Here is an 18,538-nt window from a genome sequence, read left to right as displayed (position 1 = left end):
CCAAATTCCAGGCCAGCCTCAGCAACTCAGCTGGATCCCGTCTCAAAATAAAAAATAAGGAAGGGCTGGGGATGTTGCTTAAGGAAGGTGCATCCCTAGGTTCAACTCCCAGTACCTCAATAATCAAGAAAACAGCAACAAAAAATAAAGTTTATTAAACACATGCACAGAACAACTAAAAAGGGCCCACTTCAGGGATCACAAGATCTGGCTGGGCTGATTTGATCCTGACCCGAGGCTGCATGCTCTGGAGCAGGAGCCAGACAGAACAGCTCCCGCAATCCTTGGGCACACCTGTTCTGGCTGTCCATCTGAGGATTTCTAGTGGGCCCCAAGGCTGGCCAGAGACCATGAAGCACCAGGTGGTCAGCCCACACAATGCAGAAGCAGGAACCAGGAGAGAGGCCTGTGCTGGAAGGGACAGAGTGGCTTGGAGGCCAGCTTGCTGACAGACCTGGGGGTTTTCACGGTGGAACAGTGCCAAGGCATGTGAGTCCAGCAGGACCCAGCAGGGCCACAGAAAGGGTAAGGAGCGGAGGGACGCAGAGCCAGGCCAGGGTGAGCCTGGCAGCCCCAGCGGCTGGCCAAGTCCCTTCCTTTGCTGGTCACACGGACTTCTGGGGATCCATTCTGGGGACGGCAGACCAGCTATGGGACCTTGGATAAGTCACAGGATCTCTCTGGGCCAGAGCTGCCTCCTATTTTTTTGTTTGCTTTAAATGAGAGGCTGAATCATCTCTGGGTTTGCTTTTCATCTCCAAAAATTCCCATACACCAATAAAGCACAGTTAAAAAAAAAAAAAAAGAAAAAAGAAAACATTTGAGTGAACTATAAAAACAAAATATTAATACAAAGGATACAGCGCTTAACTACTGAAATTTGAAAGCAAATCTCTCTACTGGAGTTAATTAGAAGCGTCTTTATTCATTAAACTGGGAAATAATTTGCTTATTTTCCAACGAAGATAATTCGCTCTAATTATGAGCATTTGTTACATAACCTGTCTAGAAGACTGGTTGGCCCCGCCTGCACCCCTGGGCTCTCGCTCCTCCAGGTAGTGAAGATGTGAAGACAGTTGCTTCTTGCCAAGGACAGAAGTGCTGTAACCAGATTCCACTGCGCCTGTCTACTGCACTTAGCATCTCTGAGCATCTTCCTACCTGTATCTCATTTATTCCAACAACTCTGGGAGGGAAGCTGAAGAAGGTGACATTAATATCAATATATGCCGCTTGCAAAATTAAAGGGGTATTCCTCTGCATTTTGCAAGGTGACCTGCCTGCCTCAGCTCCAGAGCAATAAATAAGGCCAAATGTAAATGATACGCATGTACTTCAGTTTATGGAACAGATGTGTGCCTGGGGAAAACAAAGGAAGAAGTGAATGCATTGAATTTTTGTAAATATAATACTATTCTTCTACTTAGGATTTCAGAAAGGCTTTATCTGCACTTAGGATTTATTTTCAATGGGTAGAAGGTTCTGATACTTCAGTTTTACTTTGCTCTAGAGGCAGATGATATTCACGGCCACCAGTTAGAGGAAGTCACATCTTCCTTTCTGATGTCATCAGGCAAAAGAAAATCAATGTCAAAATTATCCTTGGAGCTGGGCGCAGAGGCACATGCCTATAATCCCAGTGGCTCAGGAGGCTGAGACAGGAGAAATGCGAGTTCAAAGTCAGTCTCAACAAGTCAGTGAGGCCCTAAGCAACACAGTGAGACCCTGTCTCTAAATAAAATACAAAAAAGGGCTGAGGATGCAGCTCAGTGATAAAGTGCCCTTGGGTTCAATCCCTGGTACAGGGAAAAAAAAAAAAATTACCCTTGGAAAAAAGCCTTAAGCCATCTGTAAAGAACAATCTACAGGGCGCAGATTTTTGTATATATTGAAGACTCGTGCATGCATAAATTTGGTGCATATGGAAATGTATAGAACCTGACAGAAATACATATGCAAACTATAGTTTTATGGTATTTCTAATTCAAACCCTGCTCCATTCTTTATCTGGTACGAGTGGCAGGCGTAGAGGCCAGAGCTGAGTGCTGAGCTCATCAAAGTTCAGGGTCTGGCTGATGCAGCTCCATCCTACTGGACACCCACAGGCAGCCAGCTTCTCTGCAGAGCATCGTCTCGGTATTTCCTCAACCACTCTTTTAGACCAGGGGTCAGCAAACTTTTTGTGTAAAAGGCCAGAGAGTAAATATTTTTGACTATGTCAGCCATAAGGTCATAAGACTATGAGGGCTCTGGTGCAACTACTCCACTCTGCCATTGTAGCACAAAAGTGGCCACATACATATGTAAACAAGTGGTTATGGCTGTGTGCCAATAAAACTTTATTTATAAAAGCAGGCAGTGGCTCAGAAGTGGCCCCCAGGCTATATTTTGCTAACTCTCACTTCAGATGACAGGTACTATTCCTACTGGTACAAACCAGTAGAGAAAAGAGAATTAAGTAAGCTGATGGTGAGAAATTAAGTTGCTAGCTGGAGCTCACAAAACTGTGACTTGTAAGTGTCAGGGCTCCATGTGCTCCTAAATGCCAGCATCATTACCATGATCTTCATCAGCCATCATTTCCATGACTGCCTTTATGTTGGGGGCTCACCCTTGGTCAGGGTTAATCCTGAGCCAGGCACTGGGCTCTGGGCAAAGCACTTACCTCAACTCATTTCTAGGGTGGCTGTGAGAAGCCATCCTAGAAAAGGTACTGTTGTTATCTCACGGGTCAGATGAGGGCACCGAGACCCAAAGAGGTTAAGAAACTTGCCCAGTATCACGTAGCTAGTGATTATGAGGTAGGGATTTGGGGATATGGAAAAAGAAAATACACTGAGTTACATGCCCGCAATCCCAGGAGCATGGGAGGCTGAGGCAGGAGGATCACAAGTTCAAAGCCAGCCTCAGCAACTTGGCGAGGTCCAAAGCAACTCAGCGAGACCCTGTCTCTAAATAAAAGTACAAAAAAGGGCTGGGATGTGGCTCAGAGGTTAAGTGCCCCTGGAATCAATTCCCAGTAGAAAGAGGTGGGGGGGGGGCGGCTCTCGCCTGCAACAGCCATGAATATCTGAAATGCAAAACAAGCAACACACAGCAGCTCAGCCCCATTCCTCAGCCCATCCTCTGCCTATGCCCTGACCCCATGCTGGCTACAGAGTGACATGATGTGGGTGATATGCAGGCATGGGGAAACTGGCATGGACTGTCCAACTGCCCTGACTCCACCATTAGCCCAGCCCTAGCTCAGCCCCTAGTACTGTCCCTCTGTAAATATCAACTCAACGTCCCACTCCCAGGGGTTGCTGTCCTCCCTCTGGAGAGGCCCATGTGTCCCCCAAATGAGTATTCCTCGCTTTACCCCACAGCTTCTCACTGTCAAGGTGGTCACTCTCCCATGAACATGCATTTCTTAATGTACCCCAATGCCTCTCCCTTGAATGTGTATCTTCTTCCTGAAATAAATTTGTCTGTCTCTGACTAAATTTCAGTGCAGGCGAAACTCTTTTCTGTCCTGTATGCCAAGGACCCCCTTCATCCTGAGTCGAGGTCCCGGGAACTCTTCAGGTGACAGGCAGGGAGCTTTGACTGGAATCTGGGCAACGTGCTCCAGAGGGCTGTTGTCCCAAGCACACGGCAACAGTCGTGGTCCCTCAGTCAGGTCGTAAGGCCCAGTAGAAGAATGTGTGCGGAGAGAGTCTGGGTTAAGGGATTTTTTTTTGTGACTCAGCTTTTAAGTGCCTTGGGCTCCCTAGGCAATTAGTAAGGAGCTTAGAAGAAAATAATTTCCCAAAGAAGATGGAGCTCCTGATCTGGAATATGGCAAGGGCGCACAGAGGGAGAGGCGGTCCTGAGACTGGACTCACTTCCATCTGGGTAAAGGTGACTTTCTGGGAATCCTGCAGGCAAAGAAAGCCTGTGCAGAGGCCCCCATCCCAAGGAGCTTTGAATAAGGAATTTATTCATCCCTGGGGCGGGGGTGGGGGGCAGGCGGAGGAGATTGATGGTGCTTCCCATCAACCTCCCATCAACCTCCCATAAGAGGGGGACCTTCTGCTGTCCAGTTGCGTAGGGCTCACACTGGACTTGTTTTCTTGTCTACGCAATTTAATCACAGGATGAATGTCCTACTGAGACACTGCTTTCTCCCACCTGTCAGACAAGCTAAAATCCCAGAGATTTGGCAATACAACTTGGCAAGGTCTGGGAAACGGCATTGCTGGGCAGAGCACAAAACAGCACAGCTCCCTTGGAGAACTTGTTGCCAACATCTAATGAGCTAGAAGGTCACTACTAGGAATGTGTGGTGAAGAAATGACTCCACAAACTGGAAACAAATGTATTTGTTATGGTTTGGATATAAAGTGTCCCCCAAAACTCATGTTTTAAGGGCCTGCTCCCCGATGCTAGAAAGTTCTGAAGTGGGGTTTTGGCGAGTGATTTGATCATGAGGGCCCTGACCTCATCAGGGAGCAATCCTTGGAGAGAAACAAACAGAATACAGTGGAAAAGAACCTTCCAACTGGAGGCAGCTGGGGTCGACTAGAGGAAGCAGGCCACTGGGGGCATGCCCCTGGCGGCCACATCCTATGTTTGGCCCCTCCCCCTCTCCTCCCCCTCCCCCCTCCCTCCCTCCCTCCCTCCCTCCTTCCCTCTCTCTCTCTCTCTCTCTCTCTCTCTCTCTCTCTCTCTCTCTCTCTCTCTCTCTCTCTCTCTCTCTCTGTCTCTCTCAGAAGCCGAGCAGCTTTCTGGGCCATGCCCTTCCACCACGATGCTGTGCTTAACCTTGGACCCAAAGCAATGGAACCAGCCGACCATGGACAGAAACCTCTGAAACTGTGAGCCAAAATAAATCTTTCCTAGTATTCAAGGTACCACAATTTGCAATAGCAAATATTAGGGACAATTGGCAAGTCCACAAGCGGGAGCCTCTGCATCAGCAAGGCGCATCCACATGCTGGACTGAGAACAGGGTCAGAGGCTGGGGGAGGGGGAGGCTCCGTACAGCATTGTTGTTATAAAGGCTTAAAAGATGGACGTATTTTAAGTGAAAAAAAAAAAAAAAAAAAAAAAAAAAAACAAGGGGCAGAAAGTATAAGTAGTATGTAACCTTTTCTGTAAGACAGTGAGAGAATATATACTCCTATCCGTTCTATTTGTACAGTCAGAAGCCCACCTGACTTTGTAATGTGTAAACTCTTCTATATTGTTTCCACTTTTAAATGATACAATTGGGTATGTTTCCTTTAGAGTTAAATAATATTTTAAGTGTCCAAAAGCTGATTTCATTTTTTTTTTAAACATCGGAGGCCTGGGGTCGGGGCGGGGAGTCTGTCAGATGGAGATGGAGTAGCCGCCATGAACCTCAGGACCCCGAGCTTGCTGGAAAGAAGGCGATATTGTCAGAGGGCAAACTGCCTTCTCTTAAGAGATCAGTCTCTAGTGGGTGAGAGAGAAGAATGAAACGATGACAAAAAATCCTTTCTGGAAACTGGAACAACAGTTCCTCAGCTACGCCAGTGGCCGACAGGTGACCTGCTCACTTACTTGAGGCCAGGGTCTGATGAAATGGCTAGTGAAGCAGAGAAGGAAGAGGAAGAGAAAAAAGGATGAAGGAAGGCAAGTGAAGGCCTGTCCTCTGGGCTGCCAGGAGCCATGGCGTCCCCCAGGGTGCGTTCACTAGTGCCCACTGAGCCTGTGGTCAGGCTCTTCCTGGTGACAGCTTTTGGGATTTGCTACCTTCAGCCACAAGCTGCAGAATGCATGGAGGTCCAGCCACTCGCTCAGGTCACAGAGCAAGGAAGGGAGGCCGCGGGTGAGAGACCCGTCAGTCTGGTGCTAGCCCAGTGCTCACCACACCCACCATCTCGGTCTGCCGTCTGTCACCCGGGTACGCTCAGGACTGGGAGAGCGCCCCAGGCCACCGTCATTTTCACCGCGCCCCATTCTAACTTCCTGCATGTTCCCGAAACTTCCATCCTGGCTTCCACCTTTGGCATCTGCCAACATGCACACGGGCCAGGGCCAGGCAGATAAAAGCGGCAGAGGAATGCAGCAGGGCGGGTCAGGGCAGGCTGCACAGCAGCTGCCCAGCCTAGCGGGACTGTTTCTGGGTTCCGCTCTAGCGGCTGGTTTCCGTGTGGGAAGGGAGATCCTGTTCATTGGTTTTGATTTTTCCAGAGAAGCAGTAAATCCAGTCTTATGAGAAAGTGTCTAGTTTTTAAATGTTGACAAATCATTTTTAAAATATTCAAAGCTCAACAAAAGAGGCCTCTAGTTTCCAACCTAATAGGTAACTAGGCAGAGGACTGGGAAATCTCTGGTCTTTCCCGTTACAGACAGTCCTCTGTATCTTTGGTTTCCGTGTCTGCAGACTAAACCAAGTGCAGATGGAAAATATCTGGAAAAATCTCACATCTGTACTGGACATGGACAGACTTTTTCCCTTGTTATTCCTAAATAACACAATATAACAACTAATCATGTAGCATTCACATCGTATCAGGTACTGTAAGTGATTTAGAGATGGCTTAAGGTACAGAAGGATGTGCCTGGGTCATAAGCACACACTGTGCTGCCTTACACAAGGGACTTCAGCATCCCCAGGTTTCCGTACCCACAGGGGTGCTGGCACCACCTCCTGCAGACACTGGAGACCATGAAGGCAGAGACTGCAATCCGCATGCTCCCCTCCTGGCCCACGTGTGCCTCCAGGCTGGTTCTGGGTCTTAAGTTCCACTCCGCCTTCTGAAAGCCTGAAACAATGTCCCTGTCACTCTTCCTTTGCATTTTCTGTGTAACTCAAATTCCCAGAGCCCAGTTTACTGCCAAATTACCTGAGATAAACAAGTCACGCTAAGAACCTCTTTTCCTTTCCAAACCCAAACAGCAGCTGGCAGCTTGAAATGGTTCTTTATAACCTGCACCCTGTTCCACGCACTCACTTTGTTGAGCACTGCTTAGCCACTCGTTCTGGGGTTGCCTTCGTCATCAGGTGAGCGCCTGGGGACGATGCTGTGCTGTGGCTAAGAGGCAGGCGCTGGGCCCAGCCTGCCTGGCTCGGCCACCATGACCATTTGGGAGTCCTGCGGTTCCAGCCCAGGTCTGCTGCAGGATGGAGGAGGTCCATGCCAAGCACTTGGCCCCAGCCGGTCCTGGGAGTTACTAATTCTCTCCTTCAACAGCTCCTATTTGGGGACCTCAGTGAATTCTAATGAACTCTGACTCCCAAAGAGACCCCAAGTCTGCCTGTCCAGTCCTCTCCATCGTCCCTCCACTAGCCCTGGGCCTCTCCCTGACTTTTCCAACAGTGACTATCTACTCCAACAGCAGCAGGTCTCCTGGCCTCCATTCTTGCCCAGATTCCCCCTCAGGCAGTCAAAGAAAAACAAGACCGTACTGCTGACCTCCATGCCTCCCTGTGTGTGCTAGAATCTAAACCCTGTGCCCTTACTGAAGAGGCTCTGTGGGCCAGTCCCTGTGACATCTCAGTTCCCCTGCCCCGTCCCCCCAGGTCACACTCTGGGGGCTCTCACGAGCTTTCTTCTCCTTGGACCCAGGACTCTCTGCTCAGGGTCCTCCCCTCCCCCTCTTGCTGGAGCACCCACCCCTGGTCTTGGGTAGGCTCTTCCTTGTTGACCAACGCTTAGCCTCAAGTCACCTGTGTTCTGCGTGAACTTGACCCTAGTCTCTCTTATTTAACCTGCAAAGCACCCATCTGACCTTTCATACTAATGTGTTCATGGTCTGTCGCTCCCACCAAATAGCAGCTCCACAATCAGAGGCGCTGTGCCGCTTTATTACCACTGAACTCCCCACGCCCGAGGCTTCGCCTGGAATGGAGGAGGAGGCGTCAGTAGGCATTTCTAGAATCAAAGACCAAGTGAATGGCTGAATTTCTGAATGGACAATGCCGGGAGGGACAGGAAGCATGACTGCGAGTGGCAGTAAAGACTTCATTTCTCTCACGACCTGATTTCCTGAGCCCTTCCCCTGCTCTTTCTGGGATGTTCAAACAAAATATGAAATACAGTTTGATACTCCATTGAAGATAATTGGAAAATATTGATTTCTTTCCATTTGAAATAGTGAAGATAAGTAAATGCCACACTTGTGTAATTGAATCAGTGGCTTATATGACAACAGCTTCTCAGGCTGGAGTGGGTCTGGTTTATCTCTGCATCCATCACACAGGCTCCCCCGCCATTCCCACTTTCACCTGCCCAGCTCCCCACTGGAGACAGCGAGGACTTGGCGTTTGTGTGTGTGCATCCGAGTTAAAGTGCCTTTCTCCATTTAAATCCCCAAAATGACCTGCCAAATTGCCTTGAAAAATATGGAAAACAGTGCATGGGATCCTTCCGAATTCTAAGGAAAAAGATGCGCTCCTTCCCCAGACAGTTAAGTTTACTGAGAGCCTACTAAGTGCCAGGCACTCCTCCAAGGGTTTCAGATGGACAAATTCATTTGATTCAGGAAGGTCCTGTTATTAATCTCTAAAATCTTCATCTCAAAGGAGACAAGAGGCAGAGCTTCGAACTGCGTAGCTCATGACAGGGAGGCCTGGTGAGCATACTAAGGGGTGCTGGACTGAAACAGAGCTGGACAGGAGGTCCCACTTCCTCAGCTGCACATGAGCAGGCACTTGGGGAAGAAGGCCCTGGGCCTCAGCCTACAGTTAATAAAGGAGGGTGATCAGGCTAGATCCAAAGTCACTCACTGGCTGTATCAAGCCCACAGATGTTTTTCTAGACTCCATAATGTTAAAAAATGTTTTTTTCAGCCATCAGTTAAAGTTTGGGAGATTTCACATTTTAAAATCCTAAGTTCTGGATTCTTGTGAGAAACCTAACGATGTGGCACCGCAGAGCCCAGATTCCTGCCTGGCAATGCTGTCGGGAGCTGAGGGCAGCCACCTGCCAGAGGCATGGTGCCCTCTGATTCCCACGCCACCTTTCCCAGTTGTCTCCTTGCCACTGAGGCCACGTCCAAAGTGCCATTTATCAGCAGTTCTGGGAGGTTTTCCCTGGAGCGAAAATGAAAGGGAAGGTTGCTTTTCCAGCATCAGGGGAATTACCATTGTCCTTGTCACCACCATCCTCATCGAGGTACACTGCAAAAGAACTTGCTGCGAGCCAGGCCCTGACCTAAGGGCTGTGCATCTATAAAGCACGTGACCTCACAACTCTGGGAGGTAGACACCATCAAAACCTCTTTTTTAATAGACAATGTAGAGGGGGAGGAGGCATCAAGAAATTAGCAGATAACAGATTTCCATAGAAAATTAAAGAAAATTCCTGAGTGTGCACATTGCAGTCAGGTGTGGACAGAAATGACAAACAGCAGAATGAAATAAACGTCAGCCACCACACGTTTATATTGCTTGGCCCAGCAGGACTAACTTTGTGACCCCCACATGGGATCCTCAGGGTCCCGGACTGGATCTCTCAGGTCCCTTCCAGCTCTAATCTTCTTTAGGCGGTTCTTGGATGTATCTAAGGAGTCTGAGACCCTTTGTTTTGGGGAGAACACACACACCCTCAAGCTCACTTCAGATTCAGAAAAGAGGTGGACCCTGCAGGGGGCCAGAGATCTGTGATTTCCAACCTGCTGCCAGGTGATGCATCCGCCAGTAAATCCGCTATCCCTGAAGGACATGTAAAGTTAGAGAATCCATCAGTTGCGGGGGGGGGGTCGTCAAGGTAGCACTGGCCTCCACGGCAAGGCAGGGGCTAGAAGTGAAAGTGACATCCCTGGAATAGGAAACAGGGAAAGATAGATGCTAAGAGCAAAGTGGGAGAAGGGGATGAGTGGGGTGAGTGATAAAGGTAGCTAGAGAAGGGTATGTTATTACGACTGCACTTGGCTATTCCAAAGGACAGCGTCTGGGGGACCCATACTCGTCCACTAGGGGAAAAGGAACCGGCAAAGGTCCCTGGAGGCTTGGCCATGAGGGTCTTTTCTCTATATGCTTAATGAAGACTGGCCAGCAATTCAGGAGGGAACAAACTGGTTGATCTCTTTCCTGGTTACAAGGTCAACCCAGCAATCAAAGGAACAAGACTGGGTCTCCAGCTTCCACGGGGAGAAAGGCTCGAGCCCCACACCAGAGCTGCAGCGTGGTGCAGGGGATCTGCCCCAGGCAGGGGTTACCTAGGCAGGCAGTGCCTGTAGCTGCATTTACAGGATGGAAGTGCCTGGAAAGGGCACTGCTGGCAGGGCGCACTGCATGGGCAAGGCGGGGCAGTGGGAAGGAATATGGGGTGCTCAGGGGATGGCCAGCTTCCCAGGAAAGCTTGGGCAGGGCTTATCTCAGATGCGAACAGGGAGACCAAAATGCTCAAGGCAATGTGTGGGCAACGCTGACTGGCACCACCAACCTGAAGGAAAAGATCCACGGCACACGTCCAAGGTCAAGGTTGGCCAGTGTTCAGTGCTGGAGGAATGGGCTCGTGGGACAGGGCAGACCCAGTGGGGCCAAAGCACCTCCTTTATCAGGAGACCGGAAAGTCCAGGGTGTGATGTGAAATCACTGTTCTGAATATGGGAAACACACCTCTAGAGCCAGTCAGTACAGCCTCCGGGCATGAGAGCGGTGAGCAGGTGTCTCAGATGGCTGACTGCTTCCCCGGGGAAATCCTCCAATTAAAGGTGATGTATCTGTGGGCAACTGTTAAGGGGCGGGCCAGGGCCAGGCTGTTTAAAACCCCAGGGGACATCAGGAGTCACACTTTCTTACTCCTGTGTAAACAGCTTAGCTTCAAATGCCTCCCAAGCCCCGCCCACCAGGAAAGAAGCTCATCACAGGGGCAGACCCTAAGGGCCCAAGAGGTAGCACTGGACAGTGGGACCTTTTTGAACTTTCTTCTACCAGCTCAAAGGGCAGGCTGTGCCCATGGGCCCACTCTCCGGATGTGAGAACCCAGTAAACCGCTGGCAGGGACAGGGACATCATGAGTCTCTGAAGACACACTACAGAGTACTTTTCTGTGTGTGTGTGTGTGTGTTTTTTTTTTCCTATGGCAGTAAAGGGATTGAACTCATGCTAAGCACATGCTAAGCAGTGAGCAACATCCCAGGCCCAGAAAAGTTTTGAGTACAACACAACAAATTCCCCTCTGCTCTTCACCTGGATTCAATCCTACTTATTTTGGTATCTCAGGATCCCAATGCAGAGAATGCACTGAAATGTCACTGAGTCACTACAGGAATACGGTAAGAGAAACTAAGCAAACACAGGATGCCACATTCCTGTAGCTGAAGTGACAGGGTGGAATGAGCGCTGAAAACAATGGAGAGAAGAGCAAAGAATCAGATGGAAGGAAGGAAGCAGAGAAAACAATGCACAGAGACTACCCAGTGCGCTGCTCATTGCCTGCTGGGTGCTTTGTTACTTTTTGCTTAATATTTATTTATACCAGAAATTGAACCCAGAGTCACTTAACCAACTGAGCCACATCCCCAGCCCTTTTTATTTTTTTATTTAGAAACTGGGTCTTGCTAAGTTGCTTAGGGCCCTCACTAAATTGCTGAGGCTGGCCTTGAACTTGTGATCCTCTTGCCTCAGCCTCCTGTGCCTGGCTTGGTTTATTTTAAGTAGGAAGAGAAACAAATTACCAGAAGCCCAGATAAATATAACACAGGGACAGAAGAGACCAAACACGCTGTGTACTTCGGGCAAAACCTTGCTAATTCAACTGTCACCTGCTTTGCAGTTTGGGATTATTTGAACAAGCTAGGCTAAATTTCATCTTGCCATTATTAATTCTTTGAGGAAGTTTGCTGAGCAAATGAACAGTATAAACAGGAGAAATGTTGACTATTTGTTCTGGGGGAGCACAAAAACAAAGGATCAACTTTCAAGTCCTTTCTAATTACATTGACAAGATGAACTTTTGTCTAATTATTATGTTCTCCACAAACCAAGTTGAAGTTTTCTTTCCTAAACCATCTCACTGGAGAGAATTTGACTTTAATACAAAGGTGAACATTTTTATAGGCTGAAGACTCACACACTGCCAATTACTTTTATGCAAATAAGAAATGTCAAACATTGAGTTTTCTCCTAAACAAAGAATGAGCTCACTACAAAGATGATTATTTGCTCAAGAACTTCATCAGAAGCACCTCCCTCTTCTGTCCGCAGTTTGCAAGTACTAACTTTTGCAGACAATGATACCATCAGCTCCCTCTAGGAATGTTTTCTGGATGCCATATTGTTTCGTAACAGCCCTAGCTTTTTGGTAGCTAGTGCATTATTTCACTGAATCCACAAAACGAGGAAGACTACAGCATCATCTATTTCCAGAAAGGAAAACTGAGGCTCAGAAAGGTCAAAGTACAGAGCCCCAGAGTCAAAGGGGAAATGTAAAAAGCTATGGTAAAAAAACAAAGAAACAAAAAAATCAGCTATGGTGACTTGCAGAATAAACCCAACCACAGTCCAATTTGGGGATACTTGTTACACATTTAAGTTTATGTGAGTTTAGGAAATAAGCATCTTTCTGATAAGGAAACATTTGGTTTATCTAAATGGTTAGAATCACAATTCACTAAGGCACATAGCAGTACAACCAATAGATATGTGCCTATAAAAAGAATGTGTAAACCAATGTTTCAAAGATTAGAATGGAGCCGGGCGTGGTGGTGCACACCTGTAATCCCAGTGGCTCTGGAGGCTGAGGCAGGAGGATCTTGAGTTCAAAGTCAGCCTCAGCAAAAGTGAGGCTGTAAACAACTCAGTGAGACCCTCTCTAAATAAAATACAAAATAGAGCTGGAGATGTGGCTCAGTAGTCAAGTACCCCTGAGTTCAATCCCCAGTACATGCCCCCCCCCCCCAAATTAGAATGGAAGTTAGATTCTTTGAAGGTTAAATTTATTTTAAGGTAATTTTTTTTGAGGGAGTATTGGGGATTGAACCCAGGGGTACCCTTTTTATTTTTTATTTTGAGATGGGTTCTCACTAAGTTTCTTAGGACTTCACTAAATTACTGAGGCTGACTTTGAACTTGGGATCCTCCTGCCTCAATCTCCTGAGCCACTAGAATTACAGGTGTGAGCCCCTAGGATTACAGGCGTGTGTCACTATGCCCACCTAGGATAAATTCTTTCTTCGAATAAATGATTCTTTTTGGTAGCTAATCAGAAAGTGCACAGATTCCTCCATGGGGCTAAAATAATGTTCTAGGAGTGCAGAGATGGTGACAAGTGAAGCAATAAAACGGATTTCTTACAGATGGTCTGTAGCCATGTTTCCCGGTGTGTGTTCCACATGTCTTGGGACGAGGAGTCCATATAGACAAAATTTTTCTTGTCATAATTTGAAGACTTTTCTCTCTGTTGACATCTGTACTCATAAGGGGGCTAAAACTGCTTATGGCCTGAACCAATTCAGTGGTGCCCAACTACATTAGTAGCTTTATATTCTTCCCTGCTGCATGCTCACCATTAAACAAGCAAACAAAAAATCATTTCATTTCAGAATGTCCTGATGATAAAGTTAATAATAATTTTATTAAATCTCAAAACATGAGTACACATCTTTTCAATATTCTGTGTGAAAAATGCAAATGCACACAAACCACTTCTGCTAGAAGCCAAGAACAATGGTTGGTTCCAGAAAACACCTGTTAAATTTTCTGAGTTGCCAGATGAACTAACCACATTTTGTATGGTATGTCTCATTTCTACTCAAATGAACAACAGAGAACTTATAGTAATCCAGACCTGGATATTTTGCAGTCTTTTGCTCAAATACAAGTGGAACAAGGCTGTCACTTTAAGGAAACAAGTGACAATATATGTTTCCAATGGTAAAAATCAAGCTTGCAAGTGAAAACAAGTGGAAAACTTGTTTCTGTTAGCTTTAGTTTAATAGCTCCCCAACACTTACACTTATTTTAAAATGAGATAGGTGGTGATATTAATGAATGTGATTTTTTCATAACGGCGTATTGGAAATTACCAATGTCAACACCTGGAAGATTTGATTAACTTATTAACATTTTCCAAATGACCAATGTCTCATGTTATAAAAATCCTACATGGGTATAACAACCAGTCAATGCTCAAGATAGACCAATGGATTTTAATGCAACCAAGTACAAAAGTTCACTAACATAGTTTCAGATACCACTCTGTGACTGACCTTTAACAAACTGCCATTTGCTGAGTTTTGGCATAGAACCAAAAGAATATCTAATATCCAAAATGGAAATTAAAATATTCTTCCCTATTCCAGTTATATAGCTGTATGAAACCAGATCTTGATAAACATTAGTCAAAACAGCATAATTGTTATTAGAAAACAGTTCAGATCCCGAAGCAGAAATGAGTCTAGCTGTTTTCTATTAAGTCAGACACAGAAGACATTTGAGGAAATGTAAAATAAGGCCACACTATTTTATGGGCCAATATAGCTGTTTTTCATTAAAAACATTACATATGCTTGGATGTAATGGGATTATTGTTTTCTTTCTTTTTGGTGCTGGAAATTGAACCCATGGTGTTTAACCACTGAGCCTCATTCCCAGCACCCCCCCCCCCTTTTTTTTTTTAAATTTTGAGGCAGGGTCTTGCTAACTTGCCGAGGCTGACTTTCAATTTGCAATCCCCCTGCCTCAGCCTCCCAAGCTGCTGGGATTACAGGCATATGCTACTGCACCTGGCTGTTGTTATTTGCAAATGAATTGATAAATGTTTTAAGATTTTTCCAGCTTTAACTTCTGATATGGTAAATATTGTAGATATAATAGACACAAACAAAGCTCTTTTCAGAGAAGAGCATAAAACTATCCTGAGACCTAAAAGGTTTGCGAATTGTTGTCCTTTGAGCAACACTGCACTGACCTTTCCACAGGATAAGCCGGTTAGTCATTTTTATAGTATCACTGAAGCAAAAAGGGCAAAGATATCTATTAACCACAGGACAGAATGCTTAATCAAAAACATTTTTCCATACTGTATTCAGTGGATATCAAAGGAATGCAAATCCCCCAAAATCAGACAATGGTGTAATAAGAAAAATGATCTTGGTTCTAGCAGATCCTGCCATTCTCCCTAGATATTAGTCTCCCTATCTGGAAAATGAGAAATTCGAGTAACCTACTTCCAGATTGTTTCTGATTGTCAGAACCACGATTCCAATCAGGGTGCTACTGGCCTTCAGACTTACTGGTTGTCATGATATTTTTGAGAAGCGCCCCAAGAAGACAACAGTCTATAGTTGAGTGAGTAGCTCCCCTTTTAGATGGGGAAATCGCTTTTCAGTCACGGTCCCATTTCAGCCCAACTAAATTTGCCTCTGCAGACATCTGCATCAGCAATCTCTGGATAAAGGATTCCAAAAATCCTGTATAAATCTCAAAACCCGTAACTCAGCTAAAAAGACAGTGTCTCACTGTTTCTCTCAGTTGTGTGTTTGCCTTTGGGCAAGTTACTTAACTTTTCTTAGTCTCAGTTTTCTTACCTGTGAACGGAATAACACTGATCTCAAAGGACTGTTAAGAAGCTTGGCCAAGTACGCCAAATATTGCTTTTACAGAGTTCCTAGCACCAAGCAGTACTCTGTTAATGTATAATCAACGCCAAAGCACAAAGGAGGAGTACTCCCCAATCCCCCCAAACTCACAAGACCAGTGCCCTTCTCAGGAGTTCACGAATGCACCTCGCAAGATTACCCCTCCCTCCATGCCAACTCCCAGATCCCACAATTCCACACACAAGATTCTTCTCAGGCCCCTACCTCCACTTTCCCACCGCAAATTCCTGCACTGAGGCCCCGGCCAGTATCGGGTTCCTACAGGACCGCAGCTTGGCACTGGGGCCTGACCACTGACCACGCCCCCAGTCTTCCCTCCCCATCCCGGACCGCCAAGCCTTCCATTCCCTCAGGCAGGAGAACATTTCGGGTCAGGAAGTGGTGGTCCAGGGGGTTTATGGCCTATATTCGACGCAAGGAAGACTTGGGAGGCACGAGAGAACAACCGCCTGACCTCCCGGAGGGGCCCACGAACACTCACCGTCCATCCCTAGCGGCGGCGGTTCCGGGTGTTCGAACCGGAAGCGGCCCCTACACTGTTTGCAGTTCCCCTGGTTACTGCGGGGTTCCGGACCAATGGTGTTGGAGCGCCACTCACTGAGCCCGCCCTCACGTAGAGTGACGTCACGCCGGCGCGCTGGAGCTCCTCCTCCAATCTCCGGGTCCGACCCGCCGATCGCTGTGCGCAGGCGCGCTGGACCAGGGTCCTCGGCGGCTGGGTGCGCAGGCGCTCTGGGCGCCGCCGATTCAAGCAACCATGGACGCTTTGGAGTCCTTGTTGGACGAAGTGGCCCTCGAGGGGCTCGATGGCTTGTGTCTGCCCGCACTGTGGAGCCGTCTGGAGTCCCGAGTGCCTCCCTTCCCGCTGCCGTTGGAGCCCTACACGCAGGAGTTCCTGTGGCGGGCCCTTGCCACGCACCCGGGCATCAGCTTCTACGAGGAGCCTCGGGAGCGACCCGACCTCCAGCTCCAGGACCGGTCAGCGGCCGGGCCCGCGGGCGCGCGCGGAGCAGGGGTCTGCGGAGCTGGGAGCGGGGCGGGAAAGCGGTGGAGCCAGGGGAGGGCCGGGCGTCCGACTGCGGGAGGGGAAGGAGGCGGCGGTCAGGCTGATTCGGGTCCGCAGGTCTGGCAGGGCCCAGGACTCTGAAGAAGTTAGGGAGTCGTCTGACGGTGGCCATTATCTCTTTGTGTGTTTGCGGGTGCGGGTGAGCAGGGCTGGGGAGGCGGTGATGTTCTTATGTTCGGGCCTAGAATATTTCCTTGGTATTGGATGCGAGGTTTGGAGCACGAAGGCGGTTCAGAGCAGGACCGAAGACAGCGGGGGTCCACGGACCTTTGTGGAGACTTCACTCCGTGGCAGCCCAGAGAGCTAAGGCGACCAGAGACCTCCAGTAGCAGCAAGCTCAGCAGTAATGCTAATAACTGCCGTGTTTCGGGTGCTTGTTTTAAGTACCATTCTAAGAGCTTCAGGAAATTAAGCTCATTGATCCTCACAGCGATCCTGTGAACAGGTGCTGCTATCTTCCTCGTTTTACAGAAGAGGAAACTAAGTCACAGAGGTTAAGTAACCTGTCCAAGATTCTGGAGGGTACTGGGCTTGGGCCACCAGTTGGCAAAGAGTTTTCCTGACTGAGAACAGCAAATGTGAAAACCTGATAAAAGAGAAATAAGCAAAGTTTGGTTTAAGTGTAGAATTAGAAGTAGAGAACAACATCCATGCTTATTATGAGCTGGGACTGTTCTAAGATGTTTACATAAAGCAAGTTGTTCAATTTTCACAAAAATGCAAGGTGAACATTATTATCCCCATTTGCTGAAGAGAACGTTGAGGCACAGAGCATTTAAATGAATTGCTCCAAGTCATATCAACTTGTGAGAACAGATTCTAGAATTTGAACCAGAAAATCTGGGTCCAGAACTCACTCTCCTAACCACGTTCAACTGAAAGGTAATCGGTAATCCCCCCCGCCCCAATTGGGGATTGAATTCAGTGGCACTCAACTACTGAACCACATCCCCAGCCCTATTTTGTATTTTATTTACAGACAGGGTCTCACCGAGTTGCTTAGCACCTCACTTTTGCTGAGGCTGGATTTGAACTCCAGATCCCCCTGCCTCAGTGTCCCGAGCCACTGGGATTACAGGCGTGTGCCACCAAGCCCAGCATCAGTAATCTTTTAATCCACTTCAGGAGTTTATCTTTTATCAAAAACACAAAAGGAAACCACTGAAGGGAGGGTCAGACCAGACCAGAGGCAAAGAGTGAATCTGATTTGTAGTGATCTAGACATATTGGGCTGATAATATTATAGTGTGGGATGGAGAGGAGAAGGTGGATTGGAGACAACTAGGCAAAAGAATTGAGATGATTTGGTGACTGGGTGTGGAGTGTAAGCAAAGATAAGAGCCAGGACAGTGACCCTGGTGCCTGCTGTTTGGGTACCTGAGTGAATACTGATCCCCTTCCCTGAGAGCACAGAAGAGCAGTAGTTGGCAGAGTCTGGTGGAGGTGAGGAAGGTGCTGAGCATACTTAGAGATGCGCCAAGTGTGAGCTTCCTCTGGGTGTCCAAGTGGAGATTCTGTTTAATAAACATCTGGCTTCCTGAAGCAGGCCAGAGGGAGGTCTGCATGAGGCATCTGTGAGTCATCCTGTGTAGTTAGTAATTAAAACTGTTGGCCAAGATCGTCTTTAGGAGAGGGTGTTGGGGAGGTTCAGACAAGCCCTGAGGTGCGCCTGCCTTTCAATCCTGGATGCAGAACTTTGAAAGAAGGCTTAAGTGTGGCTAAAGAGATAGAGGACAGGCCAGAGCGGCATCCTGGAGGCTGATAGAAGATGGACATGATTTGAGAAGGAAGGGTTAAACAGTGCAGAAGTCACAGAAATGACAAGGAAGAAACAAGTTGAAAATATGCATGGGATTCTGCCTCCATTAGGCTAGTGTAGAGTGTGCGTGGGGCTCCGAAGAAAACTTGACGAGCTCGCTGACAGCACAGAGG

At 47.6% G+C, this 18,538-nt stretch overlaps 2 protein-coding genes across 2 annotated transcripts in view; one reads left to right on the top strand and one right to left on the bottom strand.

Moving 5' to 3' along the window:
* The window catches only part of KATNIP (katanin interacting protein), a 162,211-nt gene extending 146,121 nt beyond the window's left edge, over positions 1-16,090 (bottom strand). Inside the window, exon 1 of the mRNA XM_079121544.1 lies at positions 16,022-16,090. Within this exon, the coding sequence (XP_078977670.1) occupies positions 16,022-16,028 (7 nt within the window). The 5' untranslated portion in view covers positions 16,029-16,090. The remainder of the gene's footprint in view (positions 1-16,021) is intronic.
* Positions 16,091-16,248: 158 nt separating this feature from the next.
* The window catches only part of GTF3C1 (general transcription factor IIIC subunit 1), a 68,054-nt gene continuing 65,764 nt past the window's right edge, over positions 16,249-18,538 (top strand). Inside the window, 1 exon segment of the mRNA XM_079121457.1 lies at positions 16,249-16,518. Coding sequence (XP_078977583.1) covers positions 16,298-16,518 — 221 coding nt within the window. The 5' untranslated portion in view covers positions 16,249-16,297.

Source organism: Sciurus vulgaris (genome assembly GCF_902686455.1).
Source record: "Sciurus vulgaris genome assembly, chromosome: 18".
NCBI classification, from domain to species: Eukaryota; Metazoa; Chordata; class Mammalia; order Rodentia; family Sciuridae; genus Sciurus; species Sciurus vulgaris.
The sequence above is the reverse complement of the archived record's forward strand: the minus strand, read 5'-3'. Positions and strand labels throughout refer to the sequence as shown.